Source organism: Melospiza melodia, chromosome 3 (assembly GCF_035770615.1).
Source record: "Melospiza melodia melodia isolate bMelMel2 chromosome 3, bMelMel2.pri, whole genome shotgun sequence".
In the NCBI taxonomy this organism is placed as follows: domain Eukaryota; kingdom Metazoa; phylum Chordata; class Aves; order Passeriformes; family Passerellidae; genus Melospiza; species Melospiza melodia.
In genome coordinates, this window is record NC_086196.1 from 26,093,437 (window position 1) to 26,114,260 (window position 20,824).

At 37.6% G+C, this 20,824-nt stretch overlaps 1 protein-coding gene across 1 annotated transcript in view; it reads left to right on the top strand.

Moving 5' to 3' along the window:
- RFX6 (regulatory factor X6) overlaps nt 1-17,949 on the top strand; it is a 33,587-nt gene extending 15,638 nt beyond the window's left edge. Inside the window, exons 7-19 of the mRNA XM_063153339.1 lie at nt 833-940; nt 3,229-3,306; nt 3,400-3,513; nt 5,512-5,561; nt 6,014-6,173; nt 7,621-7,765; nt 9,005-9,114; nt 11,370-11,487; nt 12,553-12,675; nt 13,912-14,121; nt 14,690-15,199; nt 16,202-16,420; nt 17,149-17,949. Coding sequence (XP_063009409.1) covers nt 833-940; nt 3,229-3,306; nt 3,400-3,513; nt 5,512-5,561; nt 6,014-6,173; nt 7,621-7,765; nt 9,005-9,114; nt 11,370-11,487; nt 12,553-12,675; nt 13,912-14,121; nt 14,690-15,199; nt 16,202-16,420; nt 17,149-17,315 — 2,112 coding nt within the window. The 3' untranslated portion in view covers nt 17,316-17,949. The remainder of the gene's footprint in view (nt 1-832; nt 941-3,228; nt 3,307-3,399; nt 3,514-5,511; nt 5,562-6,013; nt 6,174-7,620; nt 7,766-9,004; nt 9,115-11,369; nt 11,488-12,552; nt 12,676-13,911; nt 14,122-14,689; nt 15,200-16,201; nt 16,421-17,148) is intronic.
- The last annotated feature ends 2,875 nt before the right edge of the window (nt 17,950-20,824 follow it).

Sequence of the window (20,824 nt, forward strand, 5' to 3'; positions counted from 1 at the left end):
GCACAGGCAAAATTAGTTTACATGATGTATGCTTTTGTTTTTTTACTGCATGTTTTGTCAGACATATAACCCTATAAAAGTAGGGCTATATTTATGTTGCATAAGACAGTTACAGGTATGGTTTTCTGAATTTAGTATTTGAGAGAATTTCACTTGAAAGTAGCCTCCAATTTATAAGTCAACATTTACAGAAAAATAGTCACATTTGCACACTTTTACACTATATGTTGCACTATATACCATTCCCACTTCAGTGAAATTTGCCTGTAGGTAAAGGGGCAGGAAAAGGTCACTTCCAGTTCCATTCAAATGCCTTATGCAAGATGATAAATTTCATGCATTAGTACAGAAGGAGTCTGTATAGAAGCAGTAAGATTTTCCACAGGAATACATAGAAGGCCAGCTTGTAGCTCTGCATACTAACTTTACATTAAGGACTGGTTAGGCTAAAATAGAATGAAGGGTTTAAGCCAAATGGTCTTTAGATTTGAATGCAGTCCTATGAGCATAACTACAGTTCAGCCAGTAAGAGCAGAACTGTAGCACAGATTGTATTTTCTTCTCTTGAGGATGAGGGTTTCACCTTAATCATAGCATTTGAGACCTGAAGAATGTTCTGTGGAGGTTATATATAGACATATATTTAATAACCTTCCTGAGCTGGCGTCCAGATCTGGATAAGCATCAATATTTTTGAAGGATTATCTGAATGCAAGTATTGTGGAACCTTGAGAGACTCATTAAATAATATGCAAGTTTAGCATGAATTTTTGGTTTCAGATGTAACAGTATTAGCTATTTCAATGTTCCTGCTTTTTCTCTTCCTTTTCAGGGTGGTTTTACTCGTAAATATTCTCTGAGTTCCAAAACTGGAACACTCCTCCCAGAGTTTCCAAGTGCTCAACATCTTTTGCTTCAAGGGTGCATTTCTAAAGACAAGGTAAAAAGTGAGCTCCTTCTCCTCTAAGAGATCAGAAATTTGCCACAGAATGTTTCTTCATATCTTAGCCTTTGAGGTATTGACATGAAAGAGCCAGAAATGTCCGTAATCAAACAGAGGTGACTGATTTATAGAGGGGGCAAACCTTTACTAACACCGATTAACCGGCTTTCCAATGGAAAGGTGGTTGAATTATTTACCTATTAACTGACCCAGTATTTTACAAACTGATGGTATGTAAGACGGGGAGAGCAAAACAAACAAATAACTGAGAGTTGTATTCTTTACAAATGCCTTTGGATTTAAGGTAAATTTTGGTCTGATTAGAACAGAACAAATAATTCACAACAAATAGATGAATTTTACTGTCTTTCATTAATTATTTGAAAAGCAGCTGAAAACCTGAACATGTTTGTGTTTGTTTTTAAATTATTTAAATCATTCGATCAATACTAGGTATTACTTACCCTAAGGATAACTCCTCAGTTGGAAATACCTCTATGTTTTATGTCTTTGACTTTTTTACTGTGTGTTACATCTGTGCTGTTTCTTGTCCCCCTACAAGCTTACGTTGTGCTAGAAATCCTTTGACAGACATTTTGAACTTTTCAATTTAGTTTTCAGTGCTGGTGATAATGGTTATTTTGAGAGCCTCTCCTCCTAAGCTTGCTCTGAGAAAGTAGTGAAGCCTAGCATTGCTGTAGGGAGAAGCTAAACAAAAGGATTTCCATCTTAGTTGGAAATCTTATAATTCATAAAGAAAGCCCAAGAACTGGTATACTTAGCAGTGTGCACCACCTGCTGCTATAGTCTCCATCAGGGAAGTGACATCTCTCATATAGACAGCATTCTCATTGAATTTAAATCTGACAAATGTTTGAGGTTCCTTGGAGACCCAACACAGCAGTATAAACAAACTGATTTTTACTGCTCCAACAATGGAAAAAAACTGGCAATTCATTCTCTCTTCATTTTTGGCTCAGCAGCATTGTGCATGAATGTCTGGGGGCAGACTTGCCGAGTTATGAGGAGACTGTGGGAAAGATGAATTTCTGTGTATCCTGCATTCTCTTTCCTTGCTGCTCTTCTCTCATTTCTTGTTTTCTTATTTCCTGTTTTCTTTTCATACTGCCTTTTGCCTCCTTCAGCTTATCTGACCAAAGGTTATTGAAACTAAGATATTTAGCTACTCTGTTGAAGACAGCCCATACATGAAGTTTGATTCCTGCATTAAACTCTTAAGGAGTTGCTTGCAACTGAGATGTCTGGAGAGCCCATAAATACAGCAGTCTGCACTAAAATAGATGGATAATTCCTGCATTTAATATTTCTGGAGAGAACATACTTCCATCAACTCCTTTCAAAAACAATTCTTTAAAATGCTCTTGAGTCTCGCACTTTGCTATTGCTTTTCAAAGATACATAGTTAAGGAAGCAGCTCTGAAAGTCAGAAAGGTCTGGTTTCAAAGAAATCTGCATCCTGAACCTATTGCAATATGATGCAACCAGGTTCATTTGAAATCTGATAGTGGTTTGCTGGAGAAGTTCATAAACTGTAACAAACCTTCTGTGACTCAGGACCAAAGAATGGTTTCGCTAGCCCTTTTCCTTTTTTAAATGAGTTTGCATATTTCTTATAATTTGCTACAATTTTAAAAAATTACTACTTTTTTTTTTTTTAATATGGAAACACTCCATTCAGATAAAGTAGCTTGATGAGATGAAAGGGAGTTCTGCTTTCAAAAGCTGAGTTCATGTGAGGCAGTGATTAAACTTTGACCAAATGACTGGCAGCTATTTTCTCATTTGTCCAGCTAGATGATGTTTCAGAACACTCATAGACGCCTATAGTAGCCTAATGATTAACTTGCACTGCTCTTTGGGATTAATCTTAGCTTCAGAAAGGTGAATTTACTTTACCATCTGACTGATTAATCTGGCTATTGCCTTACTTTATTATCCACATTTTCACAGTGTACACAGGTTCAGATGCTACATGTCTGACCACAGCATCAGTGCTTAACTTAAATAACGACCTAAACAGTGCTTGAATAATAATGATATAAAGCTGTTGATAAAGCTATAGATGAGTGATGTTCTCATCACTTCTGGGTATAGAGGCTGTCTATTTGTAAATATGCATTGCAATACAGTTTTGTTATTATTTGTTATATTATGTGTTTAAATACTAGCTACACAAAGCAGAAACTTAGATCACCATAGCAGTAAAGATTTAAGAAACTCTCTTAAAGAAACTCTCTGTTTAATATTTCTTTCTTCCAAAACAGGTAGATACTCTTATCATGATGTACAAAACACACTGTCAGTGTGTCCTTGACAATGCAATTAATGGGAACTTTGAAGAGGTAAGGTTGTTTGAACACACACTCTTGATGCATATGCATGGGAAGCCAAGAAAGCATGATTTATGTCTATGAATCTGGTTCCTATTCCTTTAGATCCAGCATTTCCTATTACATTTTTGGCAAGGAATGCCTGACCATCTTCTTCCTCTGCTTGAAAATCCCATCATCATTGACATTTTCTGTGTCTGTGACTCAATACTGTATAAGGTAAGTTAAGCATTTAGTTACATGAATAATCTCACCCACAGCACAGCTTCTGCATCTGTAAAAAGATAGAATGACAGGGTGACCTGACTGCTTTCTGCTGTAAATCAGCAAGGAAATAATTGAAATCAAGGAATAAAATGGGCACCTGTAAGAGCTGAACTCCAGTCTCAGCTCAGCTCAACACCTGGTGTTTGACCAAGGACAGCACAACAACAGTGAAACCTTGACCTATTTGCTTGAGTGTAGCTAAAAGAAATGTTCATGTGCTCACTGACAAGGCTAAGGTAATCCTGGATGAAAACTGAAGCCTTGTTTTCACTGAAAATATTATTGCAATTTCTACCAGAAAAGAGAGTCTGTGGCAGATCCATAGGGTGATTCCACATGCCAGTCTGCTGCTCACAGGTTATGTCAGGCCAAGGTTTCATGCTACCAAGCTAGAACAATACTGGGTAAAGACATTCTTGCCCCTCCTGCCAGCTGCCTTTCATTTCTGTTCTCTTGCTGCTACATGTACCAGCAAAACTGCTACACTCTAAACTGCTCTGGGTTTAAATAAAAAAAATCAATGAATACTTGCTTCGTGGAGCTTTTGTACCATATGAGTTCTTTGATCTAACTCATGGCATGACCACATAAAAAGTTCAAACTAAGTGACCCTCAGGAGTGTTGCAAGGTCAGGAATAAATTATGGAGTGTTGGGGAAAAAAGAAAATGATGCCACCAAAATTTCCTGAGTTTCCCATTTGGAAAGTCAGATCAGATGATTATTTAGTTGATGCAAAGTACTTTACGTTTCTTTGATAGGACACGCCATAGAAATAGGGAAGGATTCTCATGTAAGTGTCTCTCTAGCAGATTTCATATCACATATTGATGAGAAGAAATAAGTATTGGTTCAATAGTAAACACCAACCAGTCAATTCCTCAATATCAATAGCTCTGATACCTTATTGTAATCTGTCTTTCTTTACTGCACAAAAATATGGGGGAAGATTCAGAAAAGATGAAAATATATAATTCCTAAAAGCATAAAAAGCTGTAAAGTAAGAAGTGTTTTAGTTAGCATAGTAAAGTAAAGGTAATTAGCATCAAGAATCATAATTACTACCCAGGAGATGGGTCATTAAGCCTCATTTACTTGTAGAGGTTATAATGTACCTTGAGTTTATGAGGTTTTTCCTGCTTTAAATGTGTTGTCTCAATAGATTCAATATTAACTTTATTTATGATAGATTTAACGTGACAGAAGAAGAAATACTAGAGGATCATTAAATTATAAATTGAATAAGACCGAATTTCTCAGAAGTTCATACATTTGCTATTTGCCTCTTCTTTGTCCCTCACTATTTCTTATCTATAATCATGTTAGATATTCTTTACATCTGACAGAAGGAATAAGGAATTACATTGGATTGTTATCAAACTATTTATATTAACAGAGAAAGGAGATTTCTTGAATATTGTCTAACAACTTTGTCCTCCACAGTAATATTTCCTAGGGGGTATGCCAGATGGCACAGTTTTTTGCCAAAACTGTTCCACAGAACACTTGGCTACAGAGAACTCTATGGCTGAACTCTGAATGCCTGCAGTGCCATGTCCAGTTTGGTAGAAGGAAGAGTCAACAGCAAAGACTTGGGAGATTTTTGAGTATCTGCTTTATAGAGACATGGTCATGCTAGAAAAGACAAAGTGTTTATGATCTCACTTCTGCTGGTTTCCCTTCTTTAAGACATGGGGGATATCATGTCTTGTTTGATTTCTTTCTCATTTTACTGCTATGAAGATACACAATAAGTATATGAATGTCTCATATGTTCCTGTCTAACAGTGATTGGAAAAATCCAGGCATATAAATATCTAGACAGTAGGTTGAATGGCTTTATTCTGTGTAAATTTTCTGCAATCTAAGTAGACAAGACAGACATGAATGAATGAATGAATAAATGAATGGCCAGTGGAAGCATGATGTCATTTTCTGTTAACTTTTTGAAGGTTCTTACAGATGTACTCATCCCTGCAACAATGCAAGAAATGCCAGAAAGGTAGGTATTTGAAAATAACCACGGTACATTCTGATTTTTAGGCATATTCCAGATAAATACCAGTAATTCTATATTCTAGAGAAATTTTCTCACTCTATTTATTTTTAGAACACTAGAGTATGTATGGCAACACTGCTCATTTTTAGAACACTAGAGCATGTATGGCAAAATAGTGTCAGCTCTGAGGGCAGGTCTAGAGCAGCTTCAAATATTGTATAGCGTTTTATTGTCCCAATTGGCCCACAGTTTTTCCCAGAGGAGGTATGTATCAATATGTAGTCAATATATAGATCAGGGATTGGTCATTTCCTGTTTCTTTTGGTAACACCTGAGGAGGAATTTCCAGGTATGTTCAGAAGTCTGTTAGCCCTAGATTGAAACCCAATTATTTAAACTAATGCCACACAATTTTTATTGGTGATTCTCTAAATCACTTTTTGTTTCCCTTATAGTTTACTGGCAGATATAAGAAGTTTTGCAAAAAACTGGGAACAGTGGGTTGCTTCCTCTTTGGAAAATCTACCAGAAAGCCTGATAGATAAGAAATTGCCTATTGCACGAAGATTTGTTTCCTCCCTGAAACGACAGACATCATTCCTACACCTAGCACAGGTAAACAGAATAAGATTATACATTCAAAAATGTGTCAGTTGTAGTCATTGTACCTTTCTGGCTATGAGATATAATGCATTATTTTTTCAAGGTTGACCTTCAGCCATGGAAGACTTAAATCTTGTAGTTTTAACCATGAAATTAGAAAGTGACCATAAATAGATCTGACCAGAACTTCAAAGTTTTGTACCAGAAAAGAGAGCAAGGAGCATGGTTATAATGAACTGCCACCAGAGGAACTATTCTCAATAAAACGATCAAGTGGAATATTTGTGTATTTTGTTTAGTACCAAATTGGAAAAATACTGGATGATCCTTCTTGCCTAGCAAAGATTCGCTGCCTTGTCCATGGTGTTCTATTTCTATTTCTATTTGAGTTTTGAGTGGAAAGAAGAAATGGGAATGACAGGTAGTTGGAGACTCCAAGGCTTTGTTGTCAGGATACAGGTATCTGCAATTAAGAGTCACCTCCATGTGATGGTTTTGTAGATTATCCAAAAGGATACAATGCCTTTCAAGAAACTTCCTTCCGTGCTGGCATCTTGGGCTTCAAGGTGGTAGTGGTAGTCCTCATGAATAACTGTAGGCACACCAGAGACTCATCTTGACCTGGTTTTGTCTTTCATAAATACAAAAAGAGTATATAGGTGATCTTGTGAAGATAATCTGATAGGAAGGCACATTAGAAGAACATCAGGAGTCTAATGAAAGGGAAACATCTTGTGATTTGTGATGATCATGCCCAGCCATGGGAATAAAACCCAGCCATGACAATAAAACTAAACATAATAAGATTCTTCTCTGAGCAGTTTTTGGGTGCTCCCCAGGTGTGGGCCTGTACTGGTTTTGGCTGCAATAGAACTGATTTTGTTCATCATGGTATGGGTCTGTGTTTTGGATTTGTACAGGAAACTATTGACAATTCAGGGCTATTTTAGTTACTGCTGAGCAGTGTTTAACGCAGCCAAGGTTTTTTCTGCTTCTTACACCACACTGCCCTCAAGTAAGTTGCAAGTAAGCAAGTAATTTGGAGGTGCACAAAAATTTAGCAGGGGACACAGTTGGGACAGCTGGCCCCAGCTGATCACAGGGATATTCCTTACCACAAATCAGCAATAAAACTGGGAGGAAGTTTGGCAGGGGACCTCTGCTCAGCGACCTGGCTGGGCATTGGTCAGTTGGTGGTGAGAAATTGTTTTAATTGTTATTCTTTGGTGTTTCTTTTAAACTTTTAAATTATTATTGTTGTTGCTATTTTCATTATTTCTTTTTTAAAATATCAAACTGTTTTTAACATAACCAACACATTTTCTTACTTTTATTCTTTAATTCTCTCCCCCATCCCTTGGCAGGTTAGGGAGTGAGTGAGTGGCTCTGTGGTGCCTAGCTGCCAGCTGGGGCAGAACCACAACAAAGTCTCAGCATTTTACCTTGCTTTCTCTTGCAGATTGCTCGGCCAGCTCTTTTTGATCAGCACGTGGTGAATTCCATGGTGTCGGATATTGAAAAAGTTGATTTGAATAGTATTGGTTCTCAGGCCCTCCTTGCAGTGTCAGGGAGCACAGACTCTGATGGGGAAGTTTACAGTGAATGTAAGTCTATGGTGATATATTTTTACCATTAAAAGTAAATTCTTTCATTCCATGCCACACCAGTCTACTTGGACTGACTGAGACAGGGCACTCATAGACTCTGCTTTCTCTAATCTAGTTCACCATAAACTTAACAGTAGGTTAAGAAAACCAATTGATTGCCCTGACTTGTCCTACAAGAACAGAAGCTTGTGCTGGAAAGTTTTCAAGTCACAGCTAGATGACTCTAAATGGTTGCTGAAAAATTCATTTACATGTCAGTTGCAAACCTCTTTTGAAACTTGGCCCTATCCTATGTGGGAATATTGAACAAATCAGTTCTTGAAAGTTTTGTCTGAAATTCCATTTCATTATGGCCTAGCATAATGAATAATTGAGCTAGTTAATTTTTTAAAATTAATCATATTTTCTTCTGAAAGTTGAGCTTTAAAAATATATGTAATCTTCTATTTAGTGTAGCAGCTATTTTCATACACAAAATAGAGAGAAGCGTAAATTCTGAGGTAGTTAATTTTCATATACATTTTTGAAAAATAAATATAGTAATTTTCTCTGCTAAAAAGAGAACTTTGTCATAGGAGTCATGTTGATCAGAGTTTCAAGAGCTGAAAGGAATAGCAATGTGTTGTCCTGTAACTATTATTACTTTGATTATGAAAGTTTGTTCTCTTTAATAATTCACAATCCTATTCACATTTTCATTTGAGTTGCCCCTTTACCATGTTTTCTGTAGTTATTTTTATATTTTACTCTTTGTCTTCTTTCACATTGGTTAAAAAAGAAAATAAGAAGAGAAATAGCTGGTCCTTCACGCACTTTTTTGAAAATGGGAATTGAGGAAAATAAATTTATATCCTACAGTGAGAAACTTGTAAAATATGAAGGAAACTGCAGATTTGTAATATTGCAGAGAAAACTTTATTAACAAATGTAGTACTAGAAAGGTTTGCAAGATTGAATCCTCGAAGGAATGGAAAATAAAATAATCTTTTTTTGCTTTTATTTTCTTATAAAACTTTATTGTCTTACAACCTGTGTCATTGTAATGCTTAAGTAATTAAAATGCATGTGTGTGGTGGATGTGTGTGTGCTTGCTTTGCTGGGGAATTACTTATCTCTTCACTGCTCTAATTCTTTGATTTTCCTTTCCATGCTACAATATTGTCATATGGCTGGTGAGTGGCTTTTTCTCATGTTCAGAATAGAGTGCAATGATATGTTCTCCTTTTTACATGGTAGATGACTCTATTACAGTGTTCCAAGAACTGAAGGACCTCCTAAAGAAGAATGCCACTGTGGAATCATTCATTGAATGGTTGGATACTGTGGTTGAGCAAAGGGTTATCAAGGTACCTTTCAAATGTTCTGCCTGACTCCAGACCAAATCCTACTCCCCTAACTCTTATGCAGTCCCACTGACTTTCCACAAGGATTTTTCATCTTTTCTCCTATCTCCTTTACTGTGACAGGGAAGTTTGTAATTTGGTGTCAGAGGTTCCTGTGATATTAGTCCAAATTAATCATGCTGAGCAGTGTTACATGTGTGACAAACTAGGAGGCATTGTAGCTAAGACACCAAAGTCAGCACTTTGACAAACTGTATGTGACAGAAATCCTGTGACCTTATGTGTGCCTGCAGAATCGCAGGGGGATTGCTCTGAGTAAGGTGAGCAAAAGTTGTTCCTTAGAGAAGCAATTCTCTCTCCCATGGCATTTGGGTGGTACTGTGTGTGGTATAAGTTACTGCTAGCCTCCTGAAGGATTTCTACATTTCAGGATGGAAGATATAGTTTTGTAGCTTTGTAAGGTGCTTAACTCAGTAATTGATGGTTTGATGGGATTCCCCTTCCCATCTCCAATTACCAAGATGCATTTTCACCACAAGTATTTTATATGAATGTAGTTATGTAGGGATTAATAAACTGCAGCTAGAACAAGAGAAAGGATTTTTTTCTTACAACTAAGTAAAATATATTTACCCAATTTGTGACTCTAATTACTGTAATCTAGTAGAATATAACGTTACATATTGTTGGCTAATAGCTGAACACTGGTCTTCTCATCAGACTTTTTTAAACAGAAAATGCAATAACTCATTCATTGTTTAAGGTAGGATCTTGATATGGATGGGTGCAAAAGGATGAGACAGTACAGTTAGCATCAACTGGCTGGCAGAAGAGAGACTGCCACTTATAGGAAAACCATAGGCATGCCCTTTTTCCTTTCTTTGCCTGTTTTCCCAGATTTCAGGGGAGGCAGTGATAATTTCTTTCTTTTTAAAGTACTCTGAGTTTCCTAATAATTGCTGACACTTGAGCAGCACAATGAGGAGCTTTGGATTACTCAGGGCAGCAGAGCCAAAGTCCTCACACACAGAGAAATCTCCCTAGGCAAAAAAAAATCCCATTGAAGCTGAGTAATCTCAATTAATTTTAGACTGGAGTCTAAATTTCATTCCACAATTTAGAATACAATTTCTGATAAGCAAATCAGGCAGAAAAGGTGAAGCAATTTTCCATTCAGCATCTACTATGTGATACCATATTATTAAAGGTAATGGGTATGCTTCCTAGCATTGTTTTCATGTACTTAAGGGAAGAAGTACCAACAAGTTTTGATATGAAGCTAGGTCAACTTGAGCAGAAGCTAATAATTTACAGAACACATAATCCTTCCACTGCTGTTTGCCTTCTGTTCATGCTAAAGTGTGGCTACTGTCAAACTCACACAACAGCTTCTTTCTGCTTGCTGTTTGAGAAAGTAACAGGGCATTCATGTTGCCACATGAACAAATCACTGCCAGAGCAAAGTGACTGTATGAAATGAGCAGTATTAAAAGCACCACTTTGATCATCATGATGGTATCATACCATTCTGTAAGAGAAATTCTGACCAGTATTACACAGATTAAATTAAAGTACAAAGACTAATTTCCATTCCCTTTTTTTATGGAATAGCAGTGCTAGGGGGACTTTCCTTCCTTCCTTCCTTCCTTCCTTCCTTCCTTCCTTCCTTCCTTCCTTCCTTCCTTCCTTCCTTCCTTCCTTCCTTCCTTCCTTCCTTCCTTCCTTCCTTCCTTCCTTCCTTCCTTCCTTCCTTCCTTCCTTCCTTCCTTCCTTCCTTCCTTCTTTCCTTCCTTCCTTCCTTCCTTCCTTCCTTCCTTCCTTCCTTCCTTCCTTCCTTCCTTCCTTCCTTCCTTCCTTCCTTCCTTCCTTCCTTCCTTCCTTCCTTCCTTCCTTCCTTCCCTCCTTCCTTCCCTCCTTCCCTCCTTCCTTCCCTCCTTCCTCACCTGTGTAGTTACAGAACAACTTGGCACCTTTAGTACTAGACTATGGAGTAATTTATGTCCCATCAGGGCCCAAGCAGTAAGCAGCTTGCTTCATCTGACATTGACAGACACCATTCTGTGATTGCCCTGGAAGGAGAGAAGGCTGCTGTTTTACCAAGTTAGGTCACAGAGCAGGGAGAGAGTTTGAATCAGGCAGCTTGGTTCACTCTGCCACATCACCCTGAGTTAAGGAGTCCTTGAGGATGTTCAATTCTTCTCTCCTCTTGGCAAAAAGCCAGTGAGCATACCTAACAGTATTTTACTGATCTCTTTCAGGCAAGCAAGCAAAATGGGAGGTCTCTAAAGAAGAGAGCTCAGGACTTCCTTCTGAAATGGAGCTTTTTCGGTGCTCGAGTCATGCATAACCTAACTCTAAACAATGCATCAAGTTTTGGTACCTGAGCTTTATAAAAACACTCATATTTTGTACATATATTTTAAGCACTTTCCAGCTTTCTACTGTTTCCTATTCTGAGGAACACATCCTAATCTAAAAATTCTTTGATCAAAGCCACAAATACTGTTTGATGTATTTTTCAAACTAATATTTCACAGTAATGCTAGCAATATTTTTTGCTGGTAACCTGTGTCATGAGGTTGTTTGTAAATGGTACTTTTCTTTTGACTTGCTGTTTTGATACTGCTTTGATAGTTAAGTGCTAGAAGCTTTGTTTTAATATGGCAATGACTGCATATCTCAGTATAAGAGACAAAAGATTTAAATTATTGTTTTCACCTGTAGATCAGTTTGGTAAAAAAAATACTGTTGTATGTAAGTTCTTGTGCATGATATGTTCTAATAAAAGTGAAAGAAATTTGGAAAGTCACCACACACTTAATTCTGGAATCACCAGATGATCGATTTAAGAATTTGTGGCTTTTAAAAATTAAGGGTCACACATGCATCTTTAGGAATTTTTGGAAACACTCAGAAAGAACCTTATATAAGAGAGAAGATGGCAGAGCAAGTGAAACAAACTCTAGTATGTTTAGTCATAGGTACATTGTTATCTAAAATTCAGAGGGTATTTGAAATTACTGGATGGCCACATACATTTTTTAAATGTGATATATCCTTGAAATAAGGTCAAAGACTTTACCAGTTATTGTCTGGTTATTTAACACAAGGCAAACAGAAATAGAGCAGAGGCATTCTAGCAGTCTTCAGCCTTATCTAGTTCCACTGTGTGCTCTCTTCAAGTATAAAGCATGTCTCACTTTCATCAGTATTTTTCTTTGATGTAATTAGTGGTCAAATAGCCTACAGGACAGTAAACAATTGAGCTAGGTGGGCCAGTGCAAAGAGAGATTAGAGCTAGAAGTTAGGCACTATTCCTTGTTGGTCTTGCCAGGTCATTTAAAGTCCACAATTATTTGTTTGTTTCACTGGCTTCTTGTGGAGTGGTGAGAGATGGTCACAAAGATAACTCAGCTACTCTCTCTCTTTCTCCTCCAAAAGGTTCTTTTCATTTGATCCGCATGTTACTAGATGAGTACATCCTGCTTGCCATGGAGACACAGTTCAATAATGACAAAGAACAAGAGCTCCAGAATCTACTGGACAAATACATGAAGAATTTAGGTAACTAGAGCTTGCTTCTTTTGCATTTACTCCGGTATGTTTAGAAACTGATGTATTTGTTTAAGCAGAAGCAAGTTTACTGTGTTCTCCTGAAGGTGTGGTTATGTGCAACATTGTCAAATTTACCTGAAAATTTTGTGATCATTCACTCAGCAATTCATTCCCACCTTCCTACCACAATTCACATTCAATTGGAATGTCAATACTAGGGATCACTGAAGTTATCTTGGATACAGCGAAGACTTACATCCAAAGGACCATGAACCGAAGTGTGAAAAGAAATATAAGTAGCAGAAAGGACAGGAATTCCTAGTTCAGTTTTTCCCCAAAGCTTAAATATGTAATTACAACTTGAACCAGGGATCTATTAAATGTTACCAGAGTGCAAATATCCTTTCAACGTTGAAACACAAGTTTGAAGCCTTATTTACCATGTAATTGAAGTATTAGTACATGGAAGAGAAATAAAATTATTTGAAAACACTATCCTTAGCATTTTCCATCTACCAGGCTTCTTCAAAGTTAGGCAGCTTGAAATTATATGTTCCAGGTCCTTTGCTATAAAAAGAATGAAGATTGATTTGAATCAAGTTTTGGTCCAAGTTAATCATTAAAAATCCATTGAAACTTCAGAAACTTGCAGAATTGTTTTTTATTGGCATTAGCACTGGCAGTCAATCCTTAACTTTTTGGTTGTTGCTACTCTAAATCTGCACTTTGCTACAGCAAACATGCATAGAATTTGTCTGACAGTAAGTGCTGTACTTCTTTCAATTCAGCCTCCAGAAGAAAAACTTTGGCCTGTGTGACAGTTGCCTTATCCTTGTGTGTTTAGGTGAAGTACTTGAAACCATAAGGTAGAATCATGGTTTCCTCTGAAGAACAGTAAAACTGACTTTATCAATAGTCTGCAAAAAGCTGAAGAACTCTTGAGTATAACAATTGCTTTTCTCTAGATATCAATATGAAAAGAGAGTTCAGGCATTCTAAAGTTGCCATTGTTAGTTCTTCAGGATGAAATGTCCATCCTGATTCACTCTTAATACATTTTATTTGACCTCGTTGTTAACATTTACTTCAAGGGAATAAATCTGATTCATACTTTCGATATGATGGCTTCAGTAAGGAGCTGAAACTGTGTGATGTAGATCTGTGGTCAGGGAAAATGATACAAACAGAACTTGTGTGCAGTGAGGATACGTAACAACCAACAAGGGTTTTCATTTACCCTTCCAGATGCAAGCAAAGCCACCTTCACTGCATCACCAAGCTCCTGCTTCCTAGCAAATCGCAACAAAGCCACTCCTCTGCCCAGTGACACCTCAGTCAAAAACGAATGCCTAGGAGAGCAAACCTACGTGTCCTTGTCAGCTGGCCAGCCCAGCAGTGCACCTTCTGGCCTCAACCCCTTCACCACAGGAGATGGGGAGAGCATGCAGCTGACAGGTGTGTATCAACTCTTCCAGCTTCTCCTTCCCTAATTTGATTGTTAGTCTTTCAGTTAGTGGTAACATGTTGCTGTAGGAGGAACAGTGACCACATGCATTTATGAAAACCTCCAGTAAACAGCATTTCATGAACTGACCTTGTGTGGTGATTTACAGAAGTCAGCAACTGTAATTACTCTGCCAGTAATAGTTCCTCTTGGAAAAATGGTAAAACTATCTTAGAACTCTTGGCTTGGTGAGGTTCTTGTGAATAGAGAATGAGCAGTAAACCTGGAGCACATAAGGAGCACATAATGTTGGGAATTCCCACTGAATGTATAAATTATACATTCATTATACATATATTATACATATATTCTCCAGCTGACCTCGAAGCTGGAGAATGAAAGGGAGAAGTCTTATACCCTGAAGCCATGAAATAAAAGTTATGAATTATATAGGTGGGGGGCAGTGCATATTTTCTGTAAAGGTTTCAAATGATAATCTGCACTTCATTAGATGGTTTGTGTTTTAACAGCAGTACTGAGGAATGGACACTAATCGCAGTTAATGTTTATTTATTCCAGATCAAATGGAGCTGTCTCAGAGCGCCGGTCACCTCATGACTCCCCCCATTTCACCAGCCATGGCCAGCCGAGGAAGTGTGATCAACCAGGGGCCAATGGCTGTGAGACCTCCCAGTGTAGGTCCCATGCTATCGACACATTCACAGTGCTCTTCCTACTCAGAACCCCTTTATCAGACTCTGTCACAGACCAATCAGAGTTACTATGGAAACAATTCCAATTACCAGGCTATGTTCAGGACACAGGCCCATTCCACTTCAGGAGTTTACGACCACAGAGCAGAGCCCAGCCGATTCAATGCCTTGAGTGAACAGCAGTTCTCCAGAGACTACTTCAGCAACAGTTGTGCTGTGTCTCCCTACAATGCCAGATCCCCTTCCAGCTATGGTCCCTCCAACATGTCTCAGGACACACACAATATGCAGTTTCTGAATAGCGGGAGCTTCAATTTCTTGAACAACTCAGTGTCTACATGTCCAGGAGCAGATTATCCTGCTAACGCTTCCAACGGTATTAATACGTATTTTCTTTTTCCTTTTGTTTCTCTTTCATTGCTGGAGTAAAACACTTTTTCTCTGCCTTTTTTTTCTGTGGAAGATGTATTTTGGCTTTTATTTTTACATTCCTGTTTTCCACTTCTCTGATAACACACAGAGATTGTAAAGCATCTTAATGAGCTATTTAAGGGTTTATTTTCCTCTGGTGAATCCTCAGTTGACCTCAAATGCATCTGCTGCCCTATATAATCTTCCTTTGGTATCTTCACCAAATCTTGCACAAAGGAAGAAAAACCAGGATGATCTTATGGTTTAACAATCCCTTGAAAAGCCCCCAAAACATTTGCTGTGAAACAGAGCAGACACAAGATAGCTTACCTCAGGGATCAGCATAATGGATCATTTGAGTTGCAGGGTGGAAAGAAGTATAAAAATGTGCACTAGCAATAGTTTGGGACTTTGTCCCTCTCATTTCTCATACTTCAAATGTAAAATTACTCCCTCAGAGGTATAGTCTGCAAAACACCTCCCTCTTCTGGAGGAAAGGCACAGTGGAAATGTCACTTTCATATGGATTTGTCTATGCAGGGAGTACATATTACCCTGCAGAATTTCTTTCCATGTATGCTTTCCTTCATCGTAAGCTTCAGAAGGAAGCACTGAACTGTGCTTATGACTCCCCGTGGTGTCTCTTAAGGCCAATGATTGCAGGCTATGTTTGATTCTGAACTTAGAAGGAAAGAAACTGAAGACATGACTGAACCCTTATAATATTTTGGTTTCCTTGTTACCACCTCTCTTTTGGGTCATCTTTACATATGCTGCTTATTTTCCTGAGCTGTGTGTGTATATATCTGTATATATGTGTATATGTGTGTATATGTGTGTATACAAATAATCTTATTGTGAAGAGCTTCATCCAGTAACAAGTACTGTTTTTCCAAGGTTATCACAGGCTCATACATTACCCAGTAGTTTCATTAATTTTCTTTTTTTTTTTTTAATCTTCAATTAGGATATTATGGAAACAGCATAAACTATTCAGAATCTCACAGACTTGGAACAATGGTGGACCAACACGTTTCTGTAATCAGCAGTGTCAGCAGCATTCGGCCTCTGCCATCCTACAGTGATGTACATGATCCACTGAATATCTTGGATGACAGCAGAAGAAAACAAACAGGCTCCTACTACTCAGAGTCCTCACCTTCTATTGCCTGCCGGACCCCTATGCGTAAGTACAGCCAACAACTGAGGAGCAGCTGTGAACTTTCAGTATCCTATCAAATGCTGAGTGTTTAATTGCAGCTCACATACACAATATATGAAATGCAACATAGAGATGAAGCAGCTTGGTACTTAGGATGTGTTTGCCTTAAAACTGAGTTTAATAAATTTGCTTTGAGGTTTATAATCCATTGTCCAGGAGCAGTGGAATGATTGGCCTGGGTTGCACAAAAACGAGTATTAGGAAGCACTTTCTGATTGTTAAGTAAACTAAAAATAGACTGGGCTTTTCTAGGGTCTCTTGGAGATGCTCACTGTCAAGCAGATCAAATGAATCCTGGGCTAGGGCTGTCTCAGTATATACTGCCTGTGCTCTGGTCCTCCATTCTGTGCTTCAACAATTGTGTAATAGGCAAAGCTCCCACTGAGTGAATTTTAGGCAGAAATATCCAATCCCAAAGGGTTTATTTTGTTATAAAATAAATAGCAGCCAAGTTTGGTCTCACATTCCAAAAAGGGTTGCATGGAAGATAAGAACTAGAGCACTTTATTTCTACACAAGATTACATCTTCCTACTGCTTACCTGTTAATCCTGCACAGAACATCAGACATTTCTGTCCTTCGGATGTTGTGCCTAGTAGATAGGAGTTTCCATCAAATGAAACTGGATTGTGATTTCTGTTAAATTGAATAAATTGAAAACTTGCAGTGATGGTGACCTTTTTTCCCCACAGCTTCAAACTTGCAAACCACATCTTCGTCGCAGTGTATGTATGGGACATCTGGTCAGTTCCCTTCCCAGGAAACTCTGGAGGTCCGTGCCCCACCAAATAGAGATATGGTACCATCTTTACCACCAATCAACACTGTCTTCATGGGAGCAGCTGCTGGAGGAACCTGACTGAGAGTGACATGTCTGTGCCCTAAGCTTACTTTCCAATGCCGGACATTAAGGCTATGATGATAATCCCCTCCCAAGTTGGTGGAAGATAAAAGTAGTACATATAGTGTTAAAGAAGCCATTTTAGCAATGTTATCAACCCTCCACACACAGAAAATAACTATATTTAGATTGAGTCCTACTTATGAATCTCTCAGGATTGTTCTCATCATTACAGCTTTTCAGTCAGAAATTCAGGGTAAGCAGAAAGAGACAGCGATTCTTGCACGCAAGAATAAGTCATAAAGAAATTATTACATCTATTCCTAATTTATTAAAAATGCTATTTTAGTCTTTCACTTTTATCTTTTTTTATATATATATAAAATGTTTATTTAATGCCTGTGTTGCTCATTATTTATTAGGACCACAGAGTAACTGTTTACTTTCTCATATTTGACAGATTGTCAAATGTATGTATCCTACCTCCTATGGAAATGTTTACAAGGTCAGTTTTTACTGTTTTAAATGAAACTAAGCCAAACTCTAAAGTTTTTTACTGTTGTGCTTTGGAAAGTCAATTTCAAATATTTAGTGCCTACTTGTGTAAGTGAAAGTCCTCAGGAAATAAATAAAACATATTATGGAAATTTTATTTCTTTTCCTCTTATAATAAAACCAACAAAATATGCAAATATCATAAGCTGAGTAACTGCAGTAGCCTGCTACTGCAGCTGGATAACTGAAGGAAATGAAACTATGCCACTAAATGTCATGAGATTTCAGAATTACCTCTGGTATGAGCCCAAATTTTTTTCTGATGGAAATCCATAAAAATGGGTTCATCAGCTTTCACTGATTTAGGAAAACTGTGTAAACTGAAACTGAAAGTAATAAAGATTATTATAAAATTTTTCAACCCTTCAATAGATATTTTAATTTTTAAAAGTGTTTTATAGATGCCATGATAATCTGTGCAGAAACACACATTTGTTCATGTTTCTGGAGAAGCCAAGAATATTCGCTAGTGGTGTTAGAGAGGACAGAGAACACACAAAACAAATTTATTGCTATTCATTAATGAAATAGCAGGTGCTATTTTATGCTTATATTATGCCAACACCAGATTCAGGTTTGGATTTAAATCCACTCCCATTCAGTCCATTAAATATATGCTGAATATTGTGGAATTGAAGAAAAGTGCATTTTTGGTGGAGGAAAATGGATGATATCAGGATGCAGCTTTTCTTTCTAATTCTGTAAAACTTCCTTCAGTATCTTTCTATCATGAGAAATCTGCAAAAAAGCAATCAAAAACATTGACTGGACTAGGTTGTGAATAACTTTGGATATGAAACACTTTATGTAGAAAAAAGACACCATAGTTCAGTAATTGAGAAGTGGAAGACTTCAGCTCAATTGCTTCCTAATTCAGGATGAAAACTTAGGCTGTGACCAAAAGTACCATAATGGTGCAAGAAAGCTTTGGTTTCTATACAAATTCACAATGAGATGTAACGGTAACACAGATTGTTCAATATTTACTGGACAAAGCTTTGCAGCAAATTAAGTAAGTACTGCAAAAGAGTTCTTTGTTCATGACTGTTCAGGATGTATTTTGTCCTAAAATTAGTCCTATAAAAGTCAGGTCCCCTCCCTATGTATGCAGGTCACCTCCATGGTCAGTGACAGGCGAGGAGATACCTCCTGTTCCAAGGAGTTAAGATGGCAAGGGGATACAAAGGTAAGGGATAGCCACAAGGGATATGCCACTATCCTGAGATCCTTGGCTCCCTCAGCTAACCAGGGACACGGCACAAATAATTGATTTAAGGTCAAAACTTCCAGGTTGTTGAATGTACGTGAGCGGAATATGTAGAATTTAGAGAAAGTAGGCAATCGCTAGCAGACAGGGTCTTAGTCCATTAAGCTCTACATAAAAAGAACTCTGTGTACATAATTTCTCAAATGGGATATGGGATTTATATGCACCATTTCCAGTAATTTTCTTGTTATGTGAACCATTTTGCACTGGGGTTTGTTGGATTTTTTTGGGTTCCCCTCCCCCCCCCCATAAATTACTATATCTGCGCATCATCTGAGATATGATCGTATGTCATTAAATGTACAGATTCTCCAGAAGTCTGCAGAACACAAAGTTGCATAAAGTATCACACTGTTGGAAATTGCAGTTCATTGTCAAGAGCAAAGAGCAATAAGAATATTGTAATATTCAAAGAGCCAGTTGAGAGAATTCTCTCATTGTGCTGCAGAACAAAACAAACCCATCACAATTGTAACTAGCAAAACCAAATGAGAAATTTCCATTTTACGACCCATTAGTTCAATCAAATAAATGATTTGATGAATTCAGTACATTTTGTCCGTATAAAATGAAATAACTCATAGCTTTTGTGAATAGCCTATGGGAAGATTATTATCGTTTGTGTTGTAACAGCATTACAGTAAATTATATGAAGAATTAATGGAGTCACTGTTTGGTGGTTTTGTATTAGTATGTTCAGTTGCATTTCTGTGGATGGATTAATACATTGGTTTTAATATATACATGCCTGGAAATCTCTGTTAAAGATTGTACTTATTGAATACAATCAGTGTCAAATGAATCTTGCCTAAAGGAAAAAACAATGCCCTTTTTTTTTTTTTTTTTTTTTGAGAAAGAAACATGAAAAATTAAATCCTTTTGATCTTTTTTTTGAGAAAGAAACATAAAAAATTAAGTCCTTTTGATCTATTTGTCGGTAGCAATTACTCTGAACTAGTGCTAGGAAAGGCAGAAGAGGTGGGTAAGCAAGTCAATTTTGCTTCCACTTCTAAAGTAAAAGTGCTTCTAATACAAATTGTATCAACGAAAATGAAGCAATGTTGGAGAAGAACCAATTGCCTTACATGCCATGAGCCCATGCCCTTGCTGTGCAGAATTTGTGCTGGAAGAGGGGTGCAGTTCTTTTACCCTGAAGGTAATTAGGACCATGGGCATATTGCTCCAAACCCAAAATTAGTGAGAAAGTTGGCTTTTACCTTTAAATGTGCAGTGAAAGCACAGTGAAATGACTTGCAAAAGGTGAACCTGTGTATTGTTCTGTCATACCACACACCAAATCACTGGTCAGATCAGCATCCTGTCTCCATCTTGTATGTAAGTGAATGTTGGTCACTGAGAGGAGGGGAGTCTTTGGTGCAGAGCCATTTAGCAGAATCTCGTGCCTGCTGCACACTATTAGAAGGGATAGGAACAGATGTTTTGTATGATGCAGCACAGTATTTTTTCCCTCAGTATGAGGTCAGGACTGAGTGGACTTTAGGCTTATGGAGCAATAAACAGTGGTACAAACAAACCCCCACCCTTAGAGCACTTGGAGAAAACCTGTAGAGATGTTATCAGTCTTAGAAGAGAAGATATTTGACACTAAAAAATCAATACAGGTCATTAATGCCATACCTGTGGACAGAGGTGTACTGCTACTGGCTGGGCATCCCACACCACCAACATTACTGTGCTAAAAGTA